The following is a 23,340-nucleotide window of genomic DNA, read 5'->3' on the forward strand; positions in this document are numbered from 1 at the left end:
AAACTACAGGAAAGACACATCAATGAAAATTAACCCTCAACACCACAAGTTGGGCTGGGTGGCACGCCAAAGTCATGGGAGTCCCACAGCCCTTCATCTCAGAGGAGTCCAATCAGCAACGTTCCACACCTCAGTGTGTCAAGGACACAGACAACAGCCAACGTCACTGTCGCCGCCACGTCCCGTGGGCGCCACCTGCCTTTCTGGCTGTGAGAGGCCGACCTGCACCTCGCCAGCAGGCCAACGCCCGCACCCTAGAGGGGGGAACCGGAGGGTGTTTCTGGCTTTTGTCTCTGGAATCAAAAGTTGAGCGGCATATAAAAATCTAAAGCTTCTGGAACTAATGTTCCTTTAGACATGGTTTCTAATTTTAAGTACCTGAGCTTGATTATTGATCGCAATGGGTCTTTAAATGAGCAGATTAAAACTTTGTCCATAAAAACGAGCTGTAAAAACCCCAGCTGCTCCCCGGGGAGGCCGGCGCTGCCTGGCGTCTGACCGTGGGTTCCGGGCTGTGGAGAGCGGGTTCCTCCGACGGCACGGCTGCCGCTCACGGGGCCTCAGGGGGAGCCTTTCCTCTGGGCCCCAGCGCGGGGCCGGCACCTGATTCACTGGCGTCACCTTGCCTTGGAGGCGTCGCCGGCTCTCCTGAAATCGAATGAGAGTGCTGTTCCTTTTTCCAATCTCAAAACGCAGGTCCTTAAAAAACAACTGTTCTTCCCAAACACCCAGCCCCAAATTTCCATAGCTTGTTTAACCACCTTTTCCTCTTTCTTTCCCAAATACTGTGTGGTAATCTTACAGCTTCTAGGTTAAATCTTAACTTCTATGTTGGATCAATATCATTGATCCAACATAGAAGTTAAGATTTATCCTCCGGTTCCCCCCTCTAGGGTGCGGGCGTTGGCCTGCTGGCGAGGTGCAGGTCGGCCTCTCACAGCCAGAAAGGCAGGTGGCGCCCACGGGACGTGGCGGTGACAGTGACGTTGGCTGTTGTCTGTGTCCTTGACACACGGAGGTGTGGAACGTTGCTGATTGGACTCCTCTGAGATGAAGGGCTGTGGGACTCCCATGAGTCCCACAGTTTTCTTCCATCTACACCAGGTGATGTTAATGGTGGCATTTTGGGAATAGATTTTACTAATAACTTTTTTGTTTGTTTTGTTAATCCTTACATGAGGACATTCTTCCCTTTGTTCTTCAGAAAGAATAGAGGGAGGAATGGAAAAAGAGAGGGAAGGAGGGAGGGAGAGAGGGAGGGAGGGAGAGGAGAGGAGAGGAGAGAGAGAGAGAGAGAGAGAGAGAGAGAGAGAGAGAGAGAAAGAGAAAGAGAGAGAGAGAGAAACATTGCTCTGGGATGAGCACTATCCCTAATGGTGAAAGCAGAAAGTGATAAATTCAATGATATTGATCCAACATAGAAGTAGTAGCAACCACTAATAATGCTCTGTGTCTGCCCCCTGTCATCCTGCCACCCCACAAAGAAGCTCCCAGGCCTGAGGCAGCAGCCCACAGCCTGCCACCTGCCACCCATTACCCACCACCTACCCCACCACCACCCACCGGACCCAGCAAAGCTCCATGTCTGCAGAAGGGACGCTAGAAACCTCGATAGTCAAGTGAGAGACAGCAGGAGTGTTAACGGGAAACAGGCGTGGCCTAAATGACAATGTAGGAGAACGCACAAACAGTTCACAAAGACCATGATGTCGGTGGGACACGGTGGGGACCGCAAGGCCTGGGTCACAGGGCAGGAGAGAAATAGCCGTGAATGTGAGCCTGCGTGATGCACACACAGGTCAGAGCTCCCTTTCACAGCTTCCACCGTCACAAGAGAAATGAAAAGGTGCCTCGCAGGGTAAGCACAGTTTGCTGCCCAGGGATCAAGAAGCCGAAGCAGCCAGAGCCCGCGGCCAGACCCCAGGGGCACTGAAAATACTGGCCGTGCTGCGCCCGGAGTCTGGGGGCACCCAGCACCAGGAGAGTCCCCAAGGTCCCGGTGGGCCCAGTGGCGCTGAAGTTGGAAACCACTGCTGTGGGGCAATGCCTGAGTCCTTGCACGTTGATCAGGGCTTATTTCTGGTGTCCCATTCTGCTCTGTGGTCCATGTGACCGGTCTTTGCTAGGTTAGGCATATGTTTTTGGTAGGACTGAAACGATGCACCCCCAACTTCACTGTCACTGTGGAGAGTTCCATGGCCTTTCTGGGCTACGTCAAGTGGCAAAAGCAGCAGGCAGGAAGAGCAGCCATCACACGTGCCCGGCAACCACTGCTCTCTGCCTGCGTCCCAGGCGCCAACGGGCAGCCGCCGTCTGAAGAAAGATCCCTCCCTGCGATTGTGCCCACGGACCCCTGGCGCCAGGGTTTGAACTGCGAGGAGATTGCTTCTCTTGGATAAGCCTTCTCCCAAGATCTCTCCCCACTTACCTTTGGTATTTCCATGATTGACAGACAAAAAATATTTATTTAGGGACTCTCTATATTGAAAACCAGACATGGAATTTTTTTTTTTCTTTCTGTCAACATGGCAGTAATAGCGGCTGTTTGAACAAAAGGTATTTTTCCATTCAACCCTGAATGCTGAAAATCCTCCCGTCTACATCAGGAAGACATTTGCTTTTATTGATCATGGTAGCTGAATAGCTTTAAACTCCTATAGCCAGGCACGGAGAAAGTTGGTTTGCTCTTTGTGGTAAAAGTTTTTACAGGAAACCAGATACAGAAGTAATTTGTCTTTAGACAATCCCATGGAGTCAGAATCAATCAAACCTGTTTCACAAGTTTTGTTCAAAGACAGTACGCGAGTGGCCTAACGTACAGTGATATCTCTTCTTAGGAATACTAATTTTATTGTTCGACATAGCTTATTTCAAGACTGTTTTCTTAACGAGGGGCAAAACACCCACCTCCCTGCTTTTAATTGATAAGAAGTGTTAAAACTTCCCTACCTATCAGAGAAATTATGAGACACCCACTGAGGTCTGCACCCCACAATCCTTCACCCTAAATGGTAACTTACCATCGTCCCTGAAAATCTACCACATCTCGGCCCCTCACTGCAAGAAAATCTTCTCTCATCAATGCATAGGAATGCAAGAAAGCCTATATTTGGATCAAACATGAAAAACGAACACCAAGAACTTTTATAGTGAAGCAGACTTGCTGTTAAGTGAGGTGTTGTTGTTCTTGTTGTTGTTCTCAGCCTCTTCAGATCTAAAGGAGATTTGGCATTTTGCAGCCTATATTCCTGCAGACTGCCATCCGGTGACTTTGTTGAGTTTTCCCTCACTTTTTTGGTCTGTCCTTAAAAATTCAAGTTTCCGACAGAAGGGAAGGAGCCAAATTCCACAAATCACCACTCAGACACATGGAGGTCACTTCTTTCAGAAGAGCCAGGCTACCACACACTCCTTGTGTGGTGTTTTGCTTTGGTTTTTTGTTTTTAATATATTTTATTGATTTTTTTTATTGAGAGGAGTGGGGAGAGAGAGAGAGAGAGAGAGAGAGAGAGAGAGAGAGAGAGAGAGAGAGAGCCAGAAACATCGATGGGAGAGAAACATCGATCAGCTGCCTCCTGCACACCCCTCACTGGGGATGCGCCCGCAACCAATGTACATGCCCTTGAACTGGAATCGAACCTGGGACCTTTCGGTCCACAGGCCAACGCTCTGTCTACTGAGCCAAACCGGTTTCGGCACTTTGTTTTGTTTTTAGAGCACAACTATATATTTGCATGGTGATGAAGACATTTGAAAAGATCAGAAGAGATGAGTAGGGTAGGAGAAAGAGGAGAAGCTTGCAGGAACTAAGAGTCCTCCTGAAGACGTGAAGGGCTCATGTTTATAACATGGATTTGTTATAAAAGGGCCCTAAGAGCCAGGCTGGAGTGGCTCAATTGGTCAGAGCATTGCAGCCCCCAGGCTCCAGGCTGTCACATCTGACTGCGCTGTCCACGGGAAACAAAGGTCCGCCCAGCAATGGCACCGCTGAACGAAGGGGTCCCCGAAATCTGTGATAAGCTCTTGTGCCGTGCCCCTCCCAAACTCTCTGGCGGCCCCCTTTGGCGAAGTCACAGCCACACAGAGGACCAGCCCTTTGGTTCCCTCCGGAGAGCAAGGGCGGGGCCGCCGAGGTGACCCCCATCCTCTGTGTAAGGGAAGCTGTGCACAACTATAAAGCAAACGTCTCATAAAACCAACGGCTGTGTAAACGGCAGCCCTAAATTGTTTGTATATAAATATTACCTTTTATATTCCGCGGGAGCTCCGTGCGGGTGAGCACTCCGCGTTAATGGCCCGCGCGGGGAGCGGGGAGCGGGGAGGGGCGGGGGCGGGGGCGCGGCCGCCCCGCCGGCCAGATGGCTGCCTCTTCTTGCATGAGATTGAAAGATGCTCTCCGTGCACCGCGGTGCTTCCGAGGCAGATTAATGTCGCCGGCTAAATTGCCTGTGTTTTTGGAATAAAATTTAAAGAGAACTTTTTAAAGCAATCGGCGTCGCGGGTTCCGGGGCCGATGGCTCTCCAGGTAGGGCCGGCTGGCCGGCTGGCCCAGCACGCGGTGACTAACGGGAAGGGCTACGGGCGAAGGGACCGCTCCGGGAACGGGGAGCTGTGATGAGTCCTTATTCATCATGAAAGGAAACGTGCGGCCCCACAATAGCCGCTCTCACGCGGAGAAATGTTAATTAATGGAAAGAACAATGATGTAAGAAATTAGCTGCTGATGGCGGCGGGGCTTAAACGCGTTAAGGATCAGACACACGTAGCCTTGCACTGCTGAAACGTAGGGAGAAATAACAATCTTAAAGCGCCCCTGTCATCTTTGCGTGAAGAAGCAAAACACTCAGCCAGTGCTTATCTGTTTCAGAGAAAATGGGCTTCCCTTCATCTCTGATCCGGCCTCTAAAGCCACCCCAGAGCAAAACAAGGTCGCTTATTAATGTCACTCCATTCCAACACTATGGGTCACCCTGACTGCGGAGGAGGCGAGAGTATGCCCCTAAACTGAGATAAACTAAATTTCTGATACTTCCAAGCTAATATAAAGAAAAATGCAGCCCTGACTGGTTTGGCTCAGTAGATAGAGCGTCAGCCTGCAGACTGAAGGGTCCCAGGTTCGATTCCAGTCAAGGGCATGTACCTTGGTTGCATGCACATCCCCAGTAGGGGGTGTGCAGGAGGTGGCTGATGGATGTTTCTCTCTCATCGATGTTTCTGGCTCTCTGACCCTCTCCCTTCCTCTCTGTAAAAAAGAAAAGAAAAATGCAGATTACTGTCAGAGACTGAATGTCTTCTATCCCTTTTAATCTAATCTTAAGTCCCTGAGAAAATATGTAGCTTCCAGCCCACCTAACAATGCACTTCCAGAAGCGGAGGCCACGCCTATTGAAGTGCAGACCTCATCAGCCCCAGTCCCCAGCAGTAAGCTCTTGTGCCGCTCAGCTCATTCGCAGCAGGAGGCCAGAGCTGATGGCTCCCATCAGTCTCGTGGTGGGGACAGGGGCACTGGGGGGCAGAGCAGAGGAAGAGAGGCCCAGGTGCCTTGCATAACAGGCCCAGCTGGAGCCCGCCTGGGGAGAGGGGGGACCTGCAAGGCTGCCCCTCCAGTCCTCACCCCGGTGGGCAGACGCACTGACTCCCCCCTCTCCCTCCCTGCAGATGGAACGTGCTGGGACTGCAGGGCGCCCTCCTCTGCCACTTCATCGAGCCCGTGTACCTGCACAGCATCGTCGTGGGCAGCCTGCACCACACGGGCCACCTCTGCCGGGTGATGAGCCACAGGGCCGAGGACATCGGCCAGCTGCCCCCCTCGTACCAGCACAACCGGCCCCTCCTCAGCGGTAAGAGAATCGTCCTCAAAAACACCCCCCCCCCCAAGCAGGCTGGCACAGGCAGGCCCCATGGGGGCCAAACCAGGCAGATTTTACTCATTTTTGGCCAATAGATATTTAAGACGTAGAGAGCAAAATTGTAGCAATCCAAAACTTAACAAAGAAGGAAGGCCTGGGTGTAGGCCGGGCCACGTTTCAGAGAATGTACAACAGAATGCACACGGCACATCCATGCGCCGTCGTGTGACTGCAGCCGCAGTGTGCTCAGTGCCCAGTGGAAGTAAAACTAACCGTGCATGGGTCCAACAGGACAGCAACATACTGTCAGCAGAAGCCTTTCCGATAGAGGGCCTGCAGGTTCGAGGCTGGGGGGAGAGGGGGGACCGTACAAGGTCTGGCTGCCCTGGGTGGGTGGCTGGACTCAGGGGTCCCTGCATTCTCCATGCCATCCAGAAGCTAGCACACACCGGGGAAGCACATTTTGGAGGCAACGGAGAAAGCCAGCAAGCTCTGGGCTAGAAGCACAATTCCCCATCCTACTCCCAGCTCCCCACACCGCCCATGTCATTGGAGCCCCAGCGTCCCCACCATGACCCGGGGGTGGCCAGCCCAGGCGCCCAGCACCGTGGTGAGGATCAGGAGGCACATGGCCTGGGAAATGTCAAGTTCTATGATCACTAGGAAGGACCGGTATGGGAAGGACACACCACTGTGACGGCTGGCCTTCCACACACAGGCCCATGGGAGGCTCCTGGCACTGCCTGGAGCATGTGGAAGTCTGGTCCAGAGCCTGCAGGAAAACACCGCACCTGAGGCAGCTGCCTGGCCTGAGCAGGGCGCTCTGAAGGAGCCGCTGGCACCGTCTGCAAAACCAGGCGGGTGTGCCAGGCGGAGAGTAGCACTGGCAGGCTGTGCGGACTGCAGCCACTGGCTGGTTTACATCTCTGATGGATTCTCTGAAACAGAAAATTATAAGCTAGAAGACCTGTTTCCAGTGTGTGGCTAAGAACTGGGCCTAAGATTTATTCCCAATGTTATAAAATTGTTCTAAAGTTTAAAATCAGGGCAGTAAAAGTGCCCCATGGGGGTGGTAGTGAGAACCAAAAGAAATAATTCGTGAAGAGCACTTCACTTTGCTCTGTTTGCAAGTATTCAGGAAAGGCCTCTCGGCTCGTTCCAACCATATTACAGGATGGGGCAAAAGTAGGTTTATAGTTGTTCATACGGAAATGATAATTAATACAAGCACAAACTCTGTGTTTCGCCGACTTACAACTGTAGACCTACTTTTGCCCCATCTGTATTTGACCAGTTCTACATAGACCAGCCAACACCTATGGGCAAAGCCTGAGGAACACAAGCCCGCATCATGGCTGCCCTGCGCCGAATCCTTCAGCGAGAGCTGCCTGTTTGAGGAGAGCCACCCTAGAGGTTTGCTTCTGGTCTTTCTCACAAACATGGGGAGAATGACAACAAAAACCGGCGCTTTGCATGCTCATCTTTTGAAAAACATAAAGTGAGATGGAAGCTGATTGTGGATCCTCACCTTCCAGGCTGAGGGGGTGGTGTGTCTGAGCCTCCAACCTCAAGGCTCAGCTTTTATTTTTCTGCATCAAGAAGGGTGGAAATCTGGATAGGACCGATCATGTCTTTGTTTGTGTTGATGACACGTTTAACAGATACGATGTTTAGTACTGAGCATTCTTAGTCCACACTGAAGATTAAGCTTATGATTTGCTCTACAGCCCATGACACGGTCTTGGTGATGAGAATGAGATTTGAGAGACGAACCAAAGGAATTGAATGTTAGAACTATGAGATAAGACTCGTGGCTCACGTTCACATGACAAAAACCACAGGATCAGTGACAGATAGAAAAGAGCCTCAGCCATCTTTCTTCACAGCACATATTGTCCTGAAATAGTAGAAATGACTAGTCAATGTATCAGAAGACTTCAGATTTCATGTTTCATAAGCAACTGGATTTATCAGAGAGAAGTTTGCTGCTTATTGAAACGTCTGCCGACAGTAGGCTGTAACTCCCGCCCAACACCACCTCCCGGTCACGTTCCAGACGCCCCCTTTAGGGAACAGCAGTAGGTACGGAGGAGACCTGTTGCCGTTTATAGCCACATTTTTTCGTGGGTTTGAATTTCCAAAATAGTGTCATATTAAGCTGTCGACTCTGGTAGGGACTCTCCAGCCTCTTTAATTCAGGAGAAATTTCTGGTAGTGATGATCATTAATAGTATCTTGCAAAATAACCCAGTGGGTAGAAGCAAGCATTTTCTTTTATGCAGATAGTAAGTAATTTGCAATGTTGTCATATTAAAGCAAACACAGAAGTGTTATGGAATAGCCTGCAACTTCTTCATAAATGTTTAAGAGCTTCCAAAAAGCATCCACCAGGCTCCTTTGTCCTACAGTCACCAGAGGTAGACATTTATCCTCCTGTTCCCTTGAAGGAATTGGAGATTATAGATCTTGTTAGAAAAATCTAAAAGCAATCCTAATATCTTTGCATGAAGATCAAAAAATTAGATTTAACAAAGAACTATTTAATAAGATATTTACATACATTAGCACTAATCTCCCTAAGCAAATTAACTCGTAGCTTATAAAAAATTAAAATGATAGAAAACACTTATTTCAGTTGTCTGGGGAGTTCTATATAAAATATCTGTATATTAGTTAAGTTTCATTTAATTTCTATCATGATTCCAAGGAGTTGTTTCACAAAAGAACTGAACATTAAACTTAATTGCATTGCTCCTGGGAATTTCACCATTTAAGGAAAATATGTCCTTTGTCAATACATTTCATTTATCCAAACCTTAAGAAGTTGGTCAACATAAGCCAGGCACTCATTTAATCATTCAACAAATATGTATTGATCTTCATGATGCACTAGCGACAATTTTGCACTGGGAATAGAGCAGTGAATAAGATGGTCAAAAATCAATATGCCCTAGATGATTACATTCCCATGGGGAAGACAAACAAAGTATAAATGCCTTATAGAAAAGTAATGCAAAGAGGCCCCAGCCAGTTCTGCTCAGTGGATAGAGCAGCTGCCCGTGGACTGAAGAGTCACAGGTTCGATCCCAAGGCATACCTCGGCTGCAGGGTCCATCCCCGGCCCTGGTCAGAGGTGTGTGGGAGACAACCAATCAATGTGTCTCTCTCACATCGATGTTTTTCTCTCTGTCAGTCCCTCCTTCCACTCTCTAAAAATCAATAGAAAAATATCCTCAGGTGAGGATTATCAAAAGATAAAATTAAAAAATGCAAATAAGAGATTAAAAAGTGACCATCGTGACCTTGGAGGGGTCAATGGGGGGGAAGTGAGACATATGTAATACTTTAAACAATAATTTTAAAAAGGTATTTATCATGGAAAAATACAAAGTGACCGTCATTCCTATCAGAGGGTTAGGAAAGATCTGAGAGATGACATCTGAGCCAAGTCCTGGAGGCAGAGAGAAGGAGTGTGTGGGACGGACACAAAGGAGGAGGGTGGAGCGCAGAACTGAAGGGGTTCCAGGGGGAAGCAGGTGAGCTGCAGCTGTGCTTAGAGGAGTTGTCAGCAGTCTGCATCCTTCGGAGCAGACTGCTGCGGACTCACTGGGCAGCTTAAAATCATATATTTAAATATATATAAGGAAGGGAGAGATGAGAGATAGATAGAAACATCAATGATGAGAGAAAATCATGGATTGGATGCCTCCTGCACGCCCCACCCTGGGGATCGAACCCACAACCCAGACAAGTGCCCTTGACCAGAATTGAACCCAGGACCCTTCAGTCTTCAGGCTGACGCTCTATCCACTGAGCCAAACCAGCTAGGGCAGATATTCTCTATTCTTGATTTTAGATTAAGATGTTTCTACTAAGAGTCAGAGCAAAATAACCCCACAGAAATTTTTCAAAAAAAGCAGGCCTGGAAGGGGATAAGACCACCTTAACAAAACCCAGCCGACAGCAGAGGGCGGACACAGACCCACACCTGCAGAGAGCAGGGCTCATGGACACAGACTTTTATAGAACCATACCCAGCAGAGTAAAAGGGATTTAATTAACAAGATGGAAAACGTAGGGGGAGAGATGGAAGCCAGAAAAAAAAGAAAAGAAAAAAGAACCAAGTGGAAAAGAAAAAAATAACCAAATGGGAATTGCAGAAATAAAGAAAATAAAGCAATGTGTGTGACAGAGGGGAGGTTTAATTGCAAATTAAGCACAGCTGAGGAGGAAATTAGTAAACTGGAACATCATTCTGAAGAAGACACTGAGAGTGCAGCGCAGAGACCGAGAGAGGATGTGGCTGTCAGGGTTCTCCAGAGAGGAGAACCACCGGGAGGTGCTCATTTTCCGTCTAGAAAAGGATTGGCTCCAATGCTTGTGGGGGCTGGCAAGTCTGAGATCTGCAGGGCAAGCTGTAAGTCTAGAAATTCCAGCTGGAGTTGATGTCTCAGTTGAGTGCAAAGGTGGTCTGTCCACAGAATTCCTTCCTCTTCAAGGGACCTCAGGCGTGGCTTCTAGGGCCATCGCCTGCTTAGCTGAGGCCCACCTGCATAATGGGGAGGGCGGGGGCGTGCTCTGCCTAACTCAGCCTACTGCACCAGCCCCAGCTAACATACGCTCACAGCAAGGCCAGTTGGTGTTTGGCCAAGGATCTGGCACCTTGGCCCAGCCAAGTTGACACATAGAATTAAGCATCCCAGAGGGAAAATACAAAAAGAAACAAAAGCAAGAGATGGAATGAGAACATATCATCTACATGTAACAAGAGTTGTAGGAGAAGAGAGAGAAATGGAGTGGGAGTGACGTTTAAAGACGAAATAACAACTGAGGACTTTGCAAGACAGATGGAAAGCATCCAGCTACAGATCTAAGAAGCACATTATACCCCAAGAAGAATTTTTTTTAAAGATGAAGGTGAGAGCATTCTACACAGACAGAAATGGAACTGATTCAGCTCTAGCCAAGCTCCCACCAAAGGAGACACTAACTGTGTGATTTGGGCATGAGAGCAATGACCCCACGTGGATAATGCAGAATAGACAGAGGTGAAAGTCACCCACATTTTCATAAAATTTTATAAAACTTGCCTTATTACTATATTTTGGATACTCTAGTCATTAAATATATATAATTTGAGGCAAAATCAATCATATTGTGCCAAAGTTCCTTTATCCATATCTTTTGAAATAATGATAATCATCACAGAAACCAAGCACCATGTCATTATCAAGTTATAAATAATATATTCCACTTTCCCCACCATGGAGGGAAGGTCCCATTTTTTAGAGTGCCCTGTGAGTTCGTGTACCTTACACTCTGGGGAATACAAACCACAGTCACTTATGACCACAAATAAGGTCACGTTCCTATTGACGCTAGGAAATCCCTGACAGTCAGTGTGGCAACTCTCATTAGAGCAGACGCCCCAGCCTCCCACATGGGAGACACGGCTGCCACTCTCTGCAGAACCTTCTCATACATGTGTGTGGTGTCTGTGCATGGATGTGAATGGGTGTTAATGGTGTGTTTGTGTGTGCAAATACTTGTGTGTGCATGTGCTTGTGTGTGTGGTGTGCGCATGTGTGTATGAGGTGTGTGGTATGTATGGGCATGTGTGTGTGAGATGTGTGGTGTGTGTGTATGTGTGTACACACGTGTGTTGTGTGTGGTGTGTGCGGGTTGTGATGTGTGTGGTTTGTGCATGTGCATGCATGTGTGTGTGTGTATGTGTGCCCATGAGATCACACAGGTGTCTGGCCATAAATAAAGCTCAAGTGGCCCCTTCTGTCCTGCACCTTTGTGATTCTGTGCACACCTGGAAGCGGCTTCACTTGTTTCACAAATTAAACACAGTGCTGCCCTGTAATGCAGACTTGCCTCACTTCGTGTAAAAATTATAGCCCTGTCTTGTGTAAATGTAATTTGGGGAAAGTGGATTACATTTTAAATATAGTAGTCCCACTAGCTATGTAAAGAATCCCGTAATGTCTCTCTTACACACTGCTTTTTAAAAGGCATGTAGGATTTTCTCAAGGTAAGGCATCTAATGGCTACGTGAGCAATGATAGGACTCATTTTCACGGCTGAGCATGGATTCACGCTCACTGTTCTAAACACCGGTGGGAGCAGGAGCAGGTTTGGTGGCCATGGTGGTGGTAGTCACAGTAGTTGGTGGTTAATTGACGTACCAGAGGCCACACTGCTAGTAAGTCAGGGAAGAGATCTCTGCACAGGCACCATTTCCAGAGCCCACCCTATTAGCACAAACTTGTGCACTGAGTGAAACCTCAGACCGTCTTCCTGAATGAGTCCACCACACAGGTGATTTGTGTCGAAGGTGATGGAGAGCTGACCATCCTCCTACAGATATGCTTTAGCATGAAATACTTCTCTATAATGTTCACGTGTGTGGGTAGCCCACACGTGCACGTACACATGAGCAGAGGTCCGCATGTCTCTGAGCCTACATGAGCGGTTGCTCTGATAGAGACAGTGTCAGGGGTAGTCACCATTTCTAGGACCCTACAAAATCATAAAGGAAGGACCAGTCATCTGTCCTTCACCAGGCTCCACCACCTTTAGGGACACTTCTATTCTCCCACTCTTTGGTGGGCTTCTCTCCAGGTTTCCAAACGGAAGTCCTAGCTGACTGAGGCCGACCCCATGTGCCCGGCGGGGCTCTGCGTCCCTCCATTCTCACCAGCCAGTCGTCCCCGAGAGGGGCCTCACTGAGCTCCCCACCACAGTCCCGGCTGAGAGCAGTGAACCCTCTCACCTCCACACCCAGCCCTCCCGCAGAAGTGTGGAGGACCGGACTGCTCCTGCCCCATAAAGGCTCTCTCGGTTCAGAGACCAGTTCCAAAGTCAGGATTAGCGCTAGTGATAGGCTGGGTAATGGCCACCCAGCCTCTCTGGAAAGAGGGTCTTGGCAGATGGGATGAAGTTAAAGATTTTGAGATGAGATTATCCTGGGTTAAGTCAGTGGGTCCTACGTGCCATCACAAGTGTCCTTATAAGAGAGAGGCTAAGGGAGATGGGGGAGAGAGAGGCAACGTCAGAGAAAGACCGAGAAAGAGAGAGGTGGTGCTGGTGAGTGTTTGGATAATAAAGAACTCTCCTGCTGTCACATTGATGGAGAGACCACCTCCAGCTGCACATCGTCTACCCACTCGGGCTTCCTTACAAAAGAGAATGCATTATGTAGGCCAGCAGTTCTCAGCCTTACTAATGCCAAGACCCTTTAATACAGTTCCTCATGTTGTGGTGACCCCCAACCATAAAATTATTTTTGTTGCTACTTAATAACTGTAATTTTGCTACTGCTAATGAATCGTAATGTAAATATCTGTGTTTTCCAATGGTCTTAGGTGACTCTACTAGCAATTCTCGCCTGTGGGTCATGACCCCCAGGTTGAGAACGGCTGCTGTAGAGCCTAAGGGTCACGGCATTAGAAAGGGACGTGCGTTAGGAAGGATGCCGGAGTGGCTAGGCCGTGAGCAGCTGGAGGTGGTCTCTCCATCAATGTGACAGCAGGAGAGTTCTTTATTATCCAAACACTCACCAGCATCAACTCTCTCTTAAAAGTAAAAAGTGAGCCCTAGCTTGGCCCAGTGGATAGAGCGTCAGCCTGCGGACTGAAGGGTCCCAGGTTCAATTCTGGTCAAGGGCATATGCCCACGTTGCCAGCTCAATCCCCAGTAGGAGGCATGCAGGAGGCAGCTGATCAATGATTCTCTCTCATCATAGATGTTTCTATCTCTCTCTCCCTTCCTGGGATGATAAAGGGAGAGAGAGAGAGAAGGGAGGGAGGGAAGGAGGGAGGATGGAGACCTGACCATCTTCCTCTCTGAAAAAAAAAAAAAAAAAATTAAGTAAAAAGTGAAAAATTAGTTCCAGCAATAACTGTCTCTGCGAGGCCTCCATTAGGGTCAAGCTTACGGGAAGCCATAACCTGGCCAGGGGTTAAAGGTGAGGACGGTGCACAAGGCTGTGCCATCCTGGGCAGACGTCTCCCACGGTCTGGTCCCGGCAGCCTACTGATGCCGCTGCTTCCACTCTCTCCCGACAGGCGTGAGCAGCGCCGAGGCCCGCCAGCCCGGGAAGTCTTCCCACTTCAGCGTGAACTGGATCGTGGGCAGCGCGGACGTGGAGGTCCTGGACGCCACCACGGGGAGGCGGAGCTGCGGGGGCTCCTCCCGGCTCTGCAAGCACGTGCTCGCTGCCCGGTGGGCGCAGCTGTATGGAAAGGTGGGTAACACAGCCAGCCCTGGGCTCCCGCCTGGACACAGGCCTGGGGCCCGAAGAATGCCATTGGGCCTGCAGCCGGTGGGACACATGACTCAAGAACTGGCCCCAGGTGTGTTTCCTTTTCACAGACTCCCCACAGACTTCCGCCAGGCCGGGCCGGGTCAGGCCAGCGGCTTGAGAAGTCAGGTGGAAAAAGGGGCTTGTTTGGGACACCTGGGGTGGCCAGCACAGGGCAACATAGGAAAGTCCATAGAAGGCTTTTCAGTTTCGATATCAAGAAACTGGCATTCTGCCAAAACCGGTTTGGCTCCGTGGATAGAGTGTCAGCCTGGAGACTGAAGGGTCCCGGGTTCGATTCCAGTCAAGGGCACATGCCTTGGTTGCAGGCGCATCCCCAGTGGGGAGTGTGCAGGAGGCAGCTGATCGATGTTTCCCTCTCATTGATGTTTCTAACTCTCTATCTCTCTCCCTTCCTCTCTGTAAAAAAATCAGTAAAATATATATAAAAGATAAATTAATTAAAAAAGAAAAAAAGAAACTGGCACTCAGGAGAGGTGGGCGATTTGCCCAAATGGTGCCGGCAGTGAGGGCCAGAGCGGGTTGCCGCTCCTCTCCAGCCCTGCAGGCTGTGCATTTCTACGGCGCCAATTCTGGGCTTGCTTTCTCCTCTGTGAATCGGGTCATGATGACATTTCTGGATTCTAAGTTGTGATATGCATTTCCATGTGTTTCCAAAGCATAGCAGATTGCAACCAAAAAAAAAAAAAAAAAAGGAAACAAAAACAAAGAAACACATTAAAACTGCTGTGCTGCGCTGGGCGTCCCACTTTCTCATCCAGGGAAAAGGAGAGCTGAGTTTGACTTAGCCAGCAGAAGAACAGGACAGACCTGCTGGTGCTTAAAATGAGCACTGTGTCCACTCAGGACCCTGGGAACTGCACACCTCAGCTCTCAGCCTGGCAGTGACCCCGGCGGCCCCACGGGCCCTGGGAACCTGGCCTGCTCTGACCCTGCAGCCCGGCTCCCTTCCTGCCTGCTCTGGGCACTTTGCACCTTCTACCCGCTGGTGGGGACTAGAAGGTCGGAGCAGGTGCTGACTTGCTAAAGGAAGGGGCCTCTTAGATGGCGGTTGCAGAAAATGGGTGGGCTGGTCTCTCCTCACTGAGCACCCTGCAGGGGGATTGGGAGGCTTTGCCCTCTGGCCCTCCCTGTGCACTCTGACGTCCCCGCTGGGTGGGTTGTCAGGCCCCGTTTGGCCCCACCTTGTCCCTGTCATGGCTCAGGAGAGGGAACATCCGGTCTCATCGGCCTCCTGCCGGTTAGACTGTAACTCAGAACCTCCTGGCCCTGCCCCACCCTGCTGCTTCAGTTCCCACAGTCATCCCGCACCACCATCCCCACCCTAATCTGAGCCTGATCCTCCTCCAAAGAGAAAAGCTACACACAGCGCTTGTGACTGATAGCAGGCACAGTACCTGTTCGTTTTATTCCTTAATCACTCACCCTCGGGGGAAGCCGTTTCCCTAATATGTGGGATTTCCCACGGAATGCTAGACTTGCCTGATAATTCTGATGGTTACTTTTGGAATGAATAATTAACTGTAACTAATACAGGGAACGTTTTTGGAAATTTTAGGTGATATTTGACTTTATCAGTAGGTCAATGTAGGGAGAAAGTGTATTCTGTTTTGAACAGCTCTCTTGAGACATAAACATTGCATCCAGGGTGGGGCAAAAGTAGGCTTAAAGTTATGAGTACGTGAAACACGGTTTGTTCTTGCATTATTATTTATTATTGTATTCTTTTCCATGCAGACAACTGTAAGCCTACTTTTGCCCCATCCTGTATATTTAAGATGTACAGTTTGATATTATGATGTAGATACATGTGAAATGACCACACATGTATCAGCTCCACACAGTTACTACCCTGTTTCCCCGAAAAGAAGACAGTGTCTTATATTAATTTTTGCTCCCAAAGATGCATTAGGTCTTATTTTCAGGGGATGTCTTATTTTTCCATGAAGAAGAATACGGTACACATTTATTGTTAAATGAAAATAAAGGAAATTTATTACCTGTAAACGGTATGGCAGTACGGTAGTTGTCAACACAAACCAAACAAACTGTGAATCCTACAGTATCAAGAATTTACTCATTGATTCAATGACAATCATGTCATCATCTTCTGCAACATCATCATAACAATCCAATTCCTGAATTTCCTGGTGAATTTCTTGTGACTCCAATTCTTTCAGAATCAGTGGACCAAATCTCTCATGTTTAGCCTGGGGAGGGGAGGCTTATTTTCGGGGGGATGCCTTCTATTTCATCCAGAAGGAAATCTGTAAGTAGGTCTTATTTTCGGAGGATATCTTATTTTCGGGGAAACACAGTATTTGTGAGTGGATGTGTGTGTGTGCGTGTGCGTGTGCGTGTGCGTGTATGTGTGTGTGTGTGTGTGTGTACGCAGTGAGAAAATGTAATCTAAGATCAAGTACTGTATATTGAAAACAGATTGTAACCAAAAAAGAAATTAAAAACTAAATACAGACGGTGGAACCAGGAGCTGATGTTTGCTTGTCACACGCGTGCGGCTGTGCCGTTCGTCTCGGGGCCCTGCCTCTGCTCGCTGCTCACTCTTCCCCTCTCGCTCCCGCCCACAGCTGAGCTCGCGGATCCCAAGCCACGGAGACACGCCGGCCATGTACTGTGAGGCCAAGCTGGGGGCGCGCACCTACCAGTCGGTGAAGCAGCAGCTGTTCAAAGCGTTTCAGAAGGCAGGCCTGGGCACCTGGGTGAGGAAGCCGCCCGAGCAGGACCAGTTCCTACTCTCCCTCTGAGCGGCCGCCCCGGCTCCCGGACACAGCGCGAAGCCTGCGGAGGCCGGGCGGGCGTGAGGAGCAACGAGACTGTGCTGCCCGGGGCTGTGTGTTCCTTGTCCTTTGGTGTCCCAGGAATACGAGAGTGTGCGATGTTCAGATGAGCAACTAGGCTTGAAGTAGGAACGTGCTGCTTCTCGGAGGGCTACTCCCAGGCTGCTGGAACCCGCCCGCCCGCCACACCCACAGGCTCGAGTGCGGCGGCTCCCTCTCCTTGGTGTGTCAGAGGGGACAGGACTGTCTGAGCTGCAGCCTCGAAAGGTGGCACCGGGGCATCACCAGTTAGAAACGAACCTCAGGCGCCATTCACTCCCTGTTCCCCGCCCCGACACGCTGCTCGAGCGTGGCACTTGGTTCTCACTAGCACAAGGTTATAGGTACTTCGAGATAAGCCACAAGGGAAGAGAAAAGCCATGCGCTCCTCCCCAAAGAAGCCAGTAAGGACGTCCTCTCCCTGTCACCATTAGTTCAGTGTTTGACTCTGTCTCCTCTCAAAAAGCATTCGGGATGCATGACCTTAGCTCCTAAAACAGGGCCCGAGAAGCGAGGCCCCTGCTGCAGAGCAGAGGCACCAGAGGTGACAAAACAACCCCTGAACTTCCCAGGACCCGAGTGTCCCGGGCGGTGCCGGGCCTGCCAGGCCCTTCCCTGCTCGGCACCGCTGGCAGATAATGGGGCTTGAGCTGTGTAAGGGCAGCCACCACCCCACAGCCTCCCGCCTGGTAACGGGGGAACCCCATCCTAGACCGAATTCTGACTTGGGAACTAAATTGTTCTTAGAAAGCAAGCACCAAACACTCCCAAACAACCTTGACTCTGAGCTTGAGCGCCCGCCAACTCTCTGTTCCTTTAGATCAGTGTTTCCCAAAGTGTGGTACGCGTACCCCCAGCGGTACGGGAAGAGTTTGGTGGGGATATGCACTGCACCGTGCTTAGCTGCGCCTAATTCTACGTTCTCATGAGTACGAGGGGTACTCAGCGTTACGAAAATTATAGAAGGGGTGCACATATGTCAAAAGTTTGGGAAACACTGCTTTAGGTCAACCCTCTCAACATCTTGCATGACAGAAGGAATTCATTGAAAGCAGCTGTGCAAATGCAGGAGGCAGGATCCTGTCCCCTCCAGAGCGGGCAGCAGACGGCAGAGTCCTCCTGCACACGCTGGACGAGGCCAGGGCACCATCCTGAGAGTCAGGGGCAGGACAATACAAAGCGAGGTGCCCCCCTAGTATACTGCAGTCAGTCCAAGCCCTTTGAACTGTTGCTGTGATCACTTGAGAGCTCATTTCTAACACCCTTCATGCTCGTTGACGGGTCTCTAATATCTCCAGTTACAAGCCCCGTATCTGAACCCATTGTGCTAAGTACAATAGCAAGGCTTAGTAGTAGCCAGCTCTGGTATCTGGGCTGCCCGTCAGTAATCCCAGCTGCTCCCCACCCACCCACCCCCACCCCCCGCCCGCCAGGTGGGAGCACCTTGGGGACACAGGCTCCTACTTAATCCAGGAAACACAAGCATAACATCAGGCTCTATATATTCTGGCACAAATTACAGATGTCACACCAGTGAGTCAAAAATGAAACAAGCTGAATTGTAGGTATTTGTTCAAAGATAATGAGTAGAGACATTAGTCTGGAAATAAAAGCTTTTCCTGGGATTTCCTATCACGTCAAATGTATCCCTCCTGTTTTTTAGAAAGGAAAAGGGCACTGCAGTAGACGACTTCTTCAAGATTAAGTTTCAAAAGATATGAAAATGTTTTTGCAAATATGGCTCAAACTAATCACTCATAAAAATTGAAATGAGATCTTAAGTTAGTACAAAAGCCGTGATAAAACGGCCAGTTTAGATTATTAGTTTCTGACGATCTGATGCGTCATCAGGACGGGGGTTAAAGAACCAAAAGCCTTGAGAGCTGATTGACGACTTAGACTCTCAGCCGCCATGTATGGAGTCCGAAAGCAGCGGGCGTGGACGATCTGGGTTGGTGTCTGGGGCCTGAACCTGAGCTGCCAGCATCCTCACCTGCTGCCTGGAGAAGTGTGCATACGCTTTACTCTGTCGGCTCCAAATAGCTCTCCCTCTCCCAGGGAGCGAGCACTGGAGGCAGCAGTCCTGACCACCGCAGGAGAGATGCCAGCTAGCCGGAGGCCGGACCAGCCTTCAAATAAATAGCTCAGTCGGTCCAGTCCAATTCCAGGCACCTGGATGGCATTCTCCTGCCCCACAAAGACCACGCCCACAGCTCCTGAACTGCACCAGTGTGGTCACACGTCATTTTGCCTAAGGCACCGGCTCTCTGGAAACAACCTCAAACTTCACTAAACTATAAACTTCTACACACCAACGCTGCTGTCCCCATCAGCACCAACATTCAGAGTCGTCTGCTAGGCGCACAGGGAAGCTTCCGAGGAGCGATGAGGCTCTGCAGAGGTTGACAGAGAGCAGGTTCCAGTGTAGCGGGAAGTCTGTCCCACAGCCTGACACGCCGCCGCCGAGGTGCCTGTCGGTGAGTGGGACGTGAAGAAGGAGCCCAGGGAGGAGGAGACACTGTAGGCTGTGGGCACACAAGGGGCAGCCAAGGGAGGTGCGTGAGCCGACCGGAAGCACCTGCCGAGAGCCCAGGCTCAGAGTGCTGCCAGGAAGGCCCCGGAGCGGCTGGAGGGGCGGTCGTCAGCCCAGAGACAGAAGGCCTCGCAGGGAGCCCGAGGACTTCACTCTCTCTTCAAAGTCCAAAAGGACATCCCAACGCTGCGTTAGGCCGGGTCTCCCCTGAATTTGCCAAATAGAAAATCTGATGAATTGGAGTCCTGAGAGGAGCCCACATCCACCTGACCACCTGAGGCTTCCGTGAGGACGACGAAACAGGAGCAGGTGGCGTGTAACGTTTAGTCACCTTGAAAACGTGACGAGCAAAACAGAGGGAAGATGGACAGACGTAAAGTCAGGGTCTCCCCAGGTTACACCCACCACCCCACCACCCATTGGAATTGGCTCAGCATCACCATCCTGCAGCACCGATGGCTTGGTCCCTTGCTCTCAAGCTTCCCACCTTCTGTATGTATCTCTCTTTAGCCCACATAATAAACTGCAAGTGCAATCCACACCCTCCTTATCAGCCTCCAGAGCACGTGTTGCTCTCCTGCTGGGGAGATAAGCCCTGGAAGCTTCCCTGCCTGGTTCTCAGCTGGAGGGCTCGCTGGGGAGAAGGCCCCGGGTCGCCTGGGCTCGGCCTGCCCCGCTCCAGTGCAGGTTCACGCAACCTGCGACGGCACGTTATGGGACTTAGGATTTCTTTGGGTTTTGTTTTTGCCAGGGAAAGGATTTGCGGGTCTGTAACTATGGTTTGTTTTTATTCCTTGTGGTTCTCTTTGAGTCTGTATATATTTTTCTTGCCATCACTGGTCTTGCTCCTCAGACACATCCAGTTGTGTTACTTTTCAAGCAAACACAGCTCATAGTTTTCCCACATAATTTCCTTTTTCAGGCGAAGCTGTTCTTATCAATAAAGTTAAACGTGTGTTTTTTCCTTTGATTTGCTGTTTACCACACCTGGAGAGCCATAGACAGTAAATACATGGTATAGCAATGCCCAGAGTAGAAGAGTTAGAGTATTTTGATGAAATCCTATTTTTAGATTATAAAATTTAAAATGTGTCTATATATCTTGTTTAAAGAATTTAAAAAGACATTTAAAACTTAGACATTTTTAATTTGGGGAAACTTCTACACCCATTTTTTTAAAAACGCCATTCTAATGACATCTTCTGTGCATTTGGCCCAAAATACAATAAACATCACTTTCTAGTAAAGACCAAAGGGGAGTTCGGGGCCGTCTTTCTGTGCCCCAGCGCTGACTGCTAACTCGGCAAACCGGTGGGTCTGTGCTGGTTTATCCACTGCCTTCCTGAGCAGAGTTCACAGAGCCCGTCGCTCTACCCAGGATCAGGACAGTCCGCACCGCTCGCATTCCCAGCTCTGAGTTCATGTGTAGTTCCGGGTAGAGTGAGAAACTGGAAGCTCTGTTCCAGGAAAGGCTGGACCACCATCAGGCAGCATTGAGCTGGGACAAGACCCCTCTGAGGTCTTGCTGGCAGTTCATGCTCAGGCTCAATGATAAGACACGTGGGGTGGCCTAGGGACAGGGCTGAGGTGGGAGACTGACAACCTGCAGAGCTAGGGACCGCTTGCCGCTGTCCGTGGTCCTAACCCTGTTGCAGCCTGGAGCATTGCGTTTCTGGGGCCACTGGAATCAGATGAAGGGTAGCAGACTGAAGGAGAGCAACGATGCTGGCTGCAGAATGATGGCTTTGGAAAACAAATGCAGCACCCAGGATTCTGGGAATCCAGACAGAGAGATGACCATCATTACCTCTGTCCACTTTTCCTCTCATCAGTGCTGCTTCTCTGATTTTCTTTCTCATATTTCCTCTCCCTCCCCTTCCTGTTCCCTTTCTTATTGCCTGTCCTTCCCTATCCAGACACCTCTGACTCCTGAGATTCAACTCTCAGGCAGATGTCTGCCTTGAGCTCCACTCAGCTGATCTGTGAATCGGCTGGGCGCACAGGACGAGGCAGAAGCCCCATGTGACTTCTTGTCCAGAGGGCTTCACGAGAGTTCTTTTCTGGGCTCCTGGAATATGTTCACTCAGTGTGACCTTCACCAAGGGGGACAATGATGGCCACATCCCTAGAAATTTAGACCAGAGGGCACCACTCCTGTGGAAAACTGCAGACAGTATCAAACCCTGGAGAAAGAAATTCCTTACTTCCCAACTCAGCATTTCAAAGACAAGTCGGAGGGACCCAATATCCTCTAAGGTATAGATAAAAGACCTGGGTTCTAGGGCCTCTTTTCACACAGGCACTAGATTTCTATCTCTCTGCAGTGTGCGCATCAGTAAAAACAGGAGAAAAACACTAACCCAGCAGTGCCCAGTGAACTTTCTGCTAATTTTCAGCATTTTTTAAAGCAAAATAAACTTAATGAATAGTATTCTTAAGAGAAGGTTTGTACATAAAAAGCATGACTGAATGGCAACATTGTACCAATGGATGTACATTTGTAATATTTGTAAAAAAAAAAAAAAAAATCCAAAATCTTAAAATATGAATTTACATATGTTAATTTTCCTCTAAGTTCTGTACATTGCACTTCAGTGATATCTGATAAGTGAATGTTTCTGTTAAGTGAATAAAAATATCAAGTAAAATTTTGCGTGCTTCCGTAGGTTGTTGGGCCTTTTTCATGGAGCAGCATTCGGGGAAACTCTGTAGAACACACTGTGTAGGTTTAGAATCCATGCAGGGTTCCCCCATTCCAAAGAAATGGCACACGCCACCCTAAAACCTTTTTCTTTTCATAATGACTGTGTTCGTTAGTGGATCCTGCCAGATCTTACCCTTATAGATGTTATTATGTAACTGAACTACTGAAAATATCACACACACACCCTGACTCAGCTTCTATTAGTTGCATAAAATGCAACAAATCACTCAGCAGGTGACTTGGCCCCCAACTTTCTTGTCGGTAAGTGTGGGAACAGCCAGCCCACTGCATTCCGTGTGCACAGGGGAATGGGCGTGCTGGGATGTTCCTGGGCTTTGAGACGTTGAAGAGGACATTGAGATGTTCTGAGTCTTCCACCCAAACGTGCCCTCACGCAGAAAGCACAGGACTGGCCTGTTGGCTTCCTGTAGGAGACAAGCCCAGATGGGTATCGGGACACAAGAAACACCTAAAACCTCAGTCGGAGTCCTCAGCTCCACTCTACCGCACAATGCAGGGAACTTCCCTCCAACACGTTTGGTCCCTTTCCGGGGTCGGCTGAGGGACATGGAAATTTCACCGTCCCCAAGAGCAGAGCGAAGTAACAGACACGCTGTGCACAGGGCTGACACTCCCAGTCAGGTTTCTTGTTGTGAGCACTCCTCTGGTTTGTCACAGCTCCTGCAATTCCCTTCCCAGGCCTTTCGGGCTGGCAGGTGTGTGTTGGGGGGTGGGGGGTAGTGTTTTACAGGTTTCCCATTAACCACTGTGACACTCAGCTCAGGTGTGAAGGTAAATCTCGGGGTGGGTACATGTTGGAGTGTGGGGAGATCTTAAAATCAATGCCCTGGGGGCGTTCTGACATGTTCTGTCACCCTCAGGTCTGGTGGGGAGCACTGGGCAGCATCTCCTGTTTCAAGTCATACAGTATGTTGCCCCTAATGGTGAGGACATGTAAGGCCACAGTCACTTGTCGGGAACAGAGGGGATCTGAGAGCATAAATAAGGTTCAAGACAAAACTCAGGCATCTGAGTGCCACGCCTCAGGAGTCAGGGATGGGATCACTGAGCCTGAGAATCAGGCCATT

The 23,340-nt window shown here is 49.6% G+C and overlaps 1 protein-coding gene across 1 annotated transcript in view; it reads left to right on the top strand.

Moving 5' to 3' along the window:
• The window catches only part of ADARB2 (adenosine deaminase RNA specific B2 (inactive)), a 404,866-nt gene extending 386,462 nt beyond the window's left edge, over positions 1-18,404 (top strand). Inside the window, exons 8-10 of the mRNA XM_084872338.1 lie at positions 5,659-5,840; positions 13,922-14,100; positions 16,767-18,404. Coding sequence (XP_084728464.1) covers positions 5,659-5,840; positions 13,922-14,100; positions 16,767-16,943 — 538 coding nt within the window. The 3' untranslated portion in view covers positions 16,944-18,404. The remainder of the gene's footprint in view (positions 1-5,658; positions 5,841-13,921; positions 14,101-16,766) is intronic.
• Positions 18,405-23,340: the final 4,936 nt, after the last annotated feature.

This window comes from Pipistrellus hanaki (assembly GCF_964339955.1).
Source record: "Pipistrellus hanaki genome assembly, chromosome: 1".
Classification (NCBI taxonomy): domain Eukaryota; kingdom Metazoa; phylum Chordata; class Mammalia; order Chiroptera; family Vespertilionidae; genus Pipistrellus; species Pipistrellus hanaki.